Source organism: Austrofundulus limnaeus, unplaced genomic scaffold (assembly GCF_001266775.1).
Source record: "Austrofundulus limnaeus strain Quisiro unplaced genomic scaffold, Austrofundulus_limnaeus-1.0 Scaffold12, whole genome shotgun sequence".
Taxonomy (NCBI): domain Eukaryota; kingdom Metazoa; phylum Chordata; class Actinopteri; order Cyprinodontiformes; family Rivulidae; genus Austrofundulus; species Austrofundulus limnaeus.
In genome coordinates, this window is record NW_013952414.1 from 1,157,637 (window position 1) to 1,163,395 (window position 5,759).

Sequence of the window (5,759 nt, forward strand, 5' to 3'; positions counted from 1 at the left end):
ATGGTTGGTTGGTTGGTTGGATGGTTGGTTGGTTGGTTGGATGGTTGGTTGGTTGGTTGGTTTGTATGAACAGAACTCTTGCAAAGAATGACTTTTAAGCTGCTTGTTTATAAATCTGGTACAGATAGGATTTCCAAAATTCCAAGACACCATGAAGTCAACAAGACATCCACTTCTGTAAGAACACTGACATTCCAAACGGCTCAGGTACGTATTGAATTGTAATTTAGGGTAAATCCAAGGAAATCTGGGATGTTCCTTTTGCTGGAACCGTGTCAGTCAATCAACACAATACACACAGCCTGCTGGAATCAACAGCCATAGATCAAAACAACCTACTAATGAATTCAGTCCAGTCCAGAGTGATGGTCCTGGTGCGTGAATGAATGAATGTAATTACAGCTCGCAGGGCGGTGGTCTGACACAGACAGGCACTTACTCCAATCATTCCCAGGCTCTGGCGTACAGAACACTGTTTGATGACTGGATGCAAATCCACCTCCCACCATTTCTAAATACAGCTTCCATCTTGTCAGCGTGTTTGTTTGCGATGACGGAGGGGTGGGAATGATAAGAAATCTGGGAGGAACTTGTCCCCAAACATGCAGACATAAAGGAGGTCTGTTTAAAGTCGTATAAATATACAAGCTGCTGCTTTATATTTTTATCAMTGGAACATCTCTTTGTGCCAATCCACTGACAAATTCAGCTGATTTTAGTTCAGCTCCAGAACCAGAGTTCCGCCTTCCACTTCTTACTCCCCGTCTCTTTATTTTCACTGAATATATTCTGTTTCACAATTTGTCATGCTGCAGCGCGAGGCCGAGTGCTGGTGCCTGCGAACTGAGCCTCCCAGGGGTTGAGATAAAGCTGAGCTGACGTGTGGGTTCAKCTGCGTCACAGTGTCCTCTGAAAGTGTTTCGGAAGAGGGAGGAAAGGGAGAAAACATGCTCCTCTTGAGGTGGCCTTTCTTTCCTCTTCACCTCCTGTGATCCTCGTCACACACAGATGCTGGCTTTTTGCTTTGGGCGGCTTCTTCAAAACGCTGATGTGTCACAGACCTCCCAGAGAGAGACCAAGCAGCTCTGGGCATGACATCAAAATCAACCTCTGCGCATGTTTGACACGTTTAAGGGTCTTCATTTTAGCTCACTACCTTCAAAGGCACACATACCCACTCGTTCACACCGGAAATATGATCCTTCTTCACCAGACTGACTCCCAGGTATGCTGGGGGGGAAGCACTGCCCCACCACACTGGAAGAATAARACAAATCCATCTTCTTCTTGTCTTTTTTTGTCTCCCACTCGGCCTCTTCTTTCCCATGATGCCCATCCCCCCCTCCAACTGAGGAGTGCCTCTGTAAATAATTGAGGCACATTCCTCCTTTTACTTCAGTCTTTCGTTGCTACTATTTGGTTACGCTGCTAAAAATTGAAGCATACAAAATATTAGTGTTTATATTTTGATTGCTTTACGAATAAGTTTTTTTTTAAAACAAGACAGCTTTCTATCTGGTATTGAACAAAATCACCAAACTTGATTGCATTTTTATTTTTATAGTTTATTTTTTTAATTAGCATATATGATTTTTAATTTACTTGCAAACTAACTCAGATAATTATAACCAGTGCAAAAATATCTAGAATTTAGCAACTCAAGGTAAAAAAATCTAGATCCTTGACAGTAAAACCTGCTTCCAGATTTCCTTTTATAAGTCAAGCAGCTTCACATCAGCAATTAAATCCCTTTATTTGCACTCAGATGTAGTTAACATGATCTTATTTCCAGCAGATGAAACCCTATAGCTTCATTCAGTTCTGAAAATGTCCTCATCTTTGCAGCTGCAGAGAAATACAAATCTGAAATTAGAAAGATTTGCTGACACCTGCTGTCAGAAACCATGAACTCGCTCCAATAAAAGTAGCTTCTTTTTATGTAGATTTTTCTGTCTTGCAGAAAACAAAACTCGGAATAAAAACCTTCAAGGACAAAACACTGACAACAGTCCAGAGAACTCCATCACACATGGCTCATTTACACCCAAACGTCAAACATTAATAACATTAAATAAAACAGCAGTTAAAGGCAAAGAGGTTTRGATGGTAAATGCTCAAGTTCCAAAAAAAATAATAATATATAATAATCTTCAAGTGTGCCCATGAAACAAAAAGTATATAATGTTAAAAGTATTAACCCACAATCCAAAAGCATCAGAATCCAGTTCAAACTTCAGGCCTTTATAAACAACAAAACTGCATATTTTTCTTGTTTGGCCTTTTTGTGCAAACTTGTTTTTTGCAGCAAATCAAATCAACTAAGGCWTTATCTTGTTTCATATGTCTGAACTCTAGAATACATTCGCATTTCTTTACGTTGAAGTCAACAGAACATTCTTAAATGTGCAATGTAGCATGCAGCAGTGTCTCTGTTTCAAAGAAAATTCTTCCAAAATAAGAGTTATTCCAGTGATACAACCCAAAGATACAAAAAGAGGTTTTTAGTCTTCTCTTAACCGTCCTTTACATGAGACGACGTAACRGCTTCTCTTAGGGGTCTGCAGCATCCGCCTGCAGCTCCACCTCCCCTAAAGTATGGCCTGAGGTGGAGGGGGCAGCGTTGTTAGGATCCTGCAGCTCTGGGATGATTTTCGTACTTTCTGTGGGAACTTTGAGCTCAGCGGCGTTATCTGACGTTYTGGTGGAGGGAGAAGTGCTGCTGGTCAGGTTTATACCAGAATCCTGTTCTGTGTGCTGAGTGCCCGAGTCGTCGTCTCCCTCTGGAGATGAAGGTCTTTGGTCAAAAGATGAGTTATCTTTAAAATAAAACAAGTAAATTCAGTGAAACCACCAGAAAGGCAAAGCTAAATGTTAATGTTTAACGTTTAAACAAAGTATTTTTAAATCTTTATAGAGGAAAGAAAAAAAGCTGTTTTACTATACTGTAAATACATTGATGACACATGTGATGCTCTGTGTGTCGTCTGAGGCTGCAGAAAATGATGCAAGAACTATAGAACTTAATGAACCCATAGCTACTGTTGTAGTCAAGACCACCTAACCCGAGACCAAGTCAAGACCAAGACCAGAGTGTATAGAGACGAAGACAAGACCAAGACTTTTATGGGCTGGACCAAGTCGAGAACAAAAACAAGGGAGGGTAAGACCGAATCAAGGCCAAGACTAGAAAAAAGAAAAAATGTAAACTAGTCCCTAAAACATACAGTATACTGTACACAGGTAGCTAACGTAATATGTGTAGCTAATACTGACTTAACTTCTTYGCATGAGGTCTGAGTAATACATTTTGATGAAGAGGCAGATTGCTGTCGTTAGCTAGCTRGCTTTGCTAACATCACTTACACATAGCTCAACTTTCTTTTTGCTTCCTTTTTAAGTGACATAAAAGTTTGACATAGACCCCACCGTGTCTGAAAGTGAAGCACTGCAGCTGCTGAATGGTTTCTCCTGGCTGTTGTTTAACGAATATATTCTTTATGATTCATGGAGCCTAACCATCTTCTCCCACTCCAAGACAATTACTGCTCTGTCTTGGAGTGCCACCTGTGAGTCAAAGTTTAGGGATGGGTGTCAGCAGTAACAAAAATACCATTAGTGACGAGTCACGCTTGGATTTGAATCAGTACATTTTACGTGCAATGAAAGCAACAATGTTAAATAAACCGGACAATATTCTTGTAATTTAGTGGTGTTTGCACAGTTGTGATCTTGACTGGTCTTGAAGTAAAATCCGGTCGTCATGTCCCAAGACCGAGTAAAAAAAAAGTGGTAGAGTCCGAGACAAGACCATCCAAACAGCGGCCTTGCGACCAGGTCTCGAGTACTACAACACTGCCTAAGTGTGTTTCTTGTTGTGCTCAAATAAAATATCATTATAAACACCTAATTGTTCTATTCAGCTGCATTATTCACCCACATGTGAAGCACTTACCCAGGCTACACTGATCACCAGTATCGTCTCCATAATTAGCAACGAYAGAGCTGTGACCTTCATCACAGGTGGAAACGACTTCTGTCCCATCTGAAGTTATGGCTTCAGGTGTGTCGGAAACCTCTGACAACAGAATGATACCACATTGTGTTATATGACGTGAAAACACCCAAGAAGTCATTTTCATCCATTCGCTTCGAAATAAAACCTGATTACCAAGGTGTGCTTTCTGCTGGGTGGGTGATAATGTGCCCAAATTTGGCGCAGCTCCTTCGATTTGACTCCAACCGGCTTCATCCGACGGGCTGCTTTCAGCCAYGGAAGTCACCTGAGATGGGAGAGGAATGCTTGTCATAAACATCCTGATATGAAAAGAGTTTAATCGATAGAACGAAAAGAATAATTACTTGGTGTGCTTCTGCTTGGTCTAATGAAGCAACCTCTTCGCCACCGCCTGTAACCGCCAGTTGAAGAACACTTTTGTTTTGGATATTAGGTTGAACAGGATGAGCTGGAATTCTGTGCAAATAGCCATAGCCGATTCCACAACCTAAGCTAGGACATTTAAAAAAAAAGGATTATTTGTTGATATTTTATGTTTGTGAACATGCTGCTAATCCTCATTTATAGTTTTTTTTTTTCTTTCAGCTGTTTTTATGTATGTGATTTTGAATAATCTTGTTGATAAATGATGGAAAACACTATTAAATTTGGAATAGATATTTGTAACTTGGAAGAAGTAAATAAACCAACATGTAAATAAATGGCCTACCTTCCTTCGCCTCCCCATGCTCCATTTGGAGTCACCACCACCTCCCTGCACTGATCGCTCTGTGTGTTGTAAACCAACAGCTTCAAAGCTTTCCCCTCATTGGCTTCAATCAAAGAGAAGAAATCTTCTGACTGCAAGAATTACAAAATATCCTCACATATATTTGTCTTCCTTCGTTTTTGATCATCAAAATGAGTTTTTTACATTTAAATACAATCATAAATAAAAATGTCTTACATCTAGTAACACCTGATTAGCTCCAACAATGAAGTCATCATAAGCAACGAGGCCAGCAAGTGCTGCAGGGGAGTTCGATGCCACATCCTTAAAAGCAAAAGTTTATTTTTTTATATAAATCCGTTCAATAAATCAAGTAATTTTACAAATAAGATTAGCTCATCTATTTGCCAAAAGCTTAAGAGTGCACTTGACTTACTAAGACGTGCCAGACGTTCTCATTGGCCCCGTCAAAGCTGCAGAATCGGACGCTGGCACCCAGCAAACCCTGACCCCCCCACATGTTACTGGGTGTCACCTCCAGCTCCCTCACACGTTGGGTTTTTGAGTTGTACACTTCCAGTCTGACCGCCTTCTCCACGTTGGCTTTCAGCAGGTCTCGCAGCAAATCGCTTTCTTTATTCTGARAGAAAACAACAAAACAAAAACAAACCATAAGCGAACCCAGCTGTGTCTGTGCACAGTGGGTGCACTTCAAACTCATCTGTAACACTGACTAAAAAAAGCCTAAAAATTGTATGTGGAGCTGAAATCTTTAGTAATACACTTGCTTTTTAAATTATGTCTTTATTAATGCATTTACTTGCTTTTTAAAACCTGTTGACATAAATAATGCATYTGACACTGTGCCATTTTAAAATGTAAGTAAGTAAGTAAGTAAACTTTATTTCTATAGCACCTTTCACAGACACAAACATCACAAAGTGCTTCACAGAAAGCAAAAATAATTAAAAACAATAAAACAGATCACATATATAAAAAAACAACACTTAAAACAGTTAAAACAGTGTGTGTGTG

General features: G+C 39.9%; 1 protein-coding gene across 1 annotated transcript in view; it reads right to left on the minus strand.

Moving 5' to 3' along the window:
• Nucleotides 1–1,734: 1,734 nt before the first annotated feature.
• LOC106513372 (Golgi reassembly-stacking protein 1) overlaps nucleotides 1,735–5,759 on the minus strand; it is a 6,428-nt gene continuing 2,403 nt past the window's right edge. Inside the window, exons 3-9 of the mRNA XM_014002165.1 lie at nucleotides 5,161–5,364; nucleotides 4,962–5,048; nucleotides 4,725–4,855; nucleotides 4,360–4,507; nucleotides 4,169–4,280; nucleotides 3,953–4,075; nucleotides 1,735–2,816 (exon numbers count right to left, since the gene is read on the minus strand). Coding sequence (XP_013857619.1) covers nucleotides 2,551–2,816; nucleotides 3,953–4,075; nucleotides 4,169–4,280; nucleotides 4,360–4,507; nucleotides 4,725–4,855; nucleotides 4,962–5,048; nucleotides 5,161–5,364 — 1,071 coding nt within the window. The 3' untranslated portion in view covers nucleotides 1,735–2,550. The remainder of the gene's footprint in view (nucleotides 2,817–3,952; nucleotides 4,076–4,168; nucleotides 4,281–4,359; nucleotides 4,508–4,724; nucleotides 4,856–4,961; nucleotides 5,049–5,160; nucleotides 5,365–5,759) is intronic.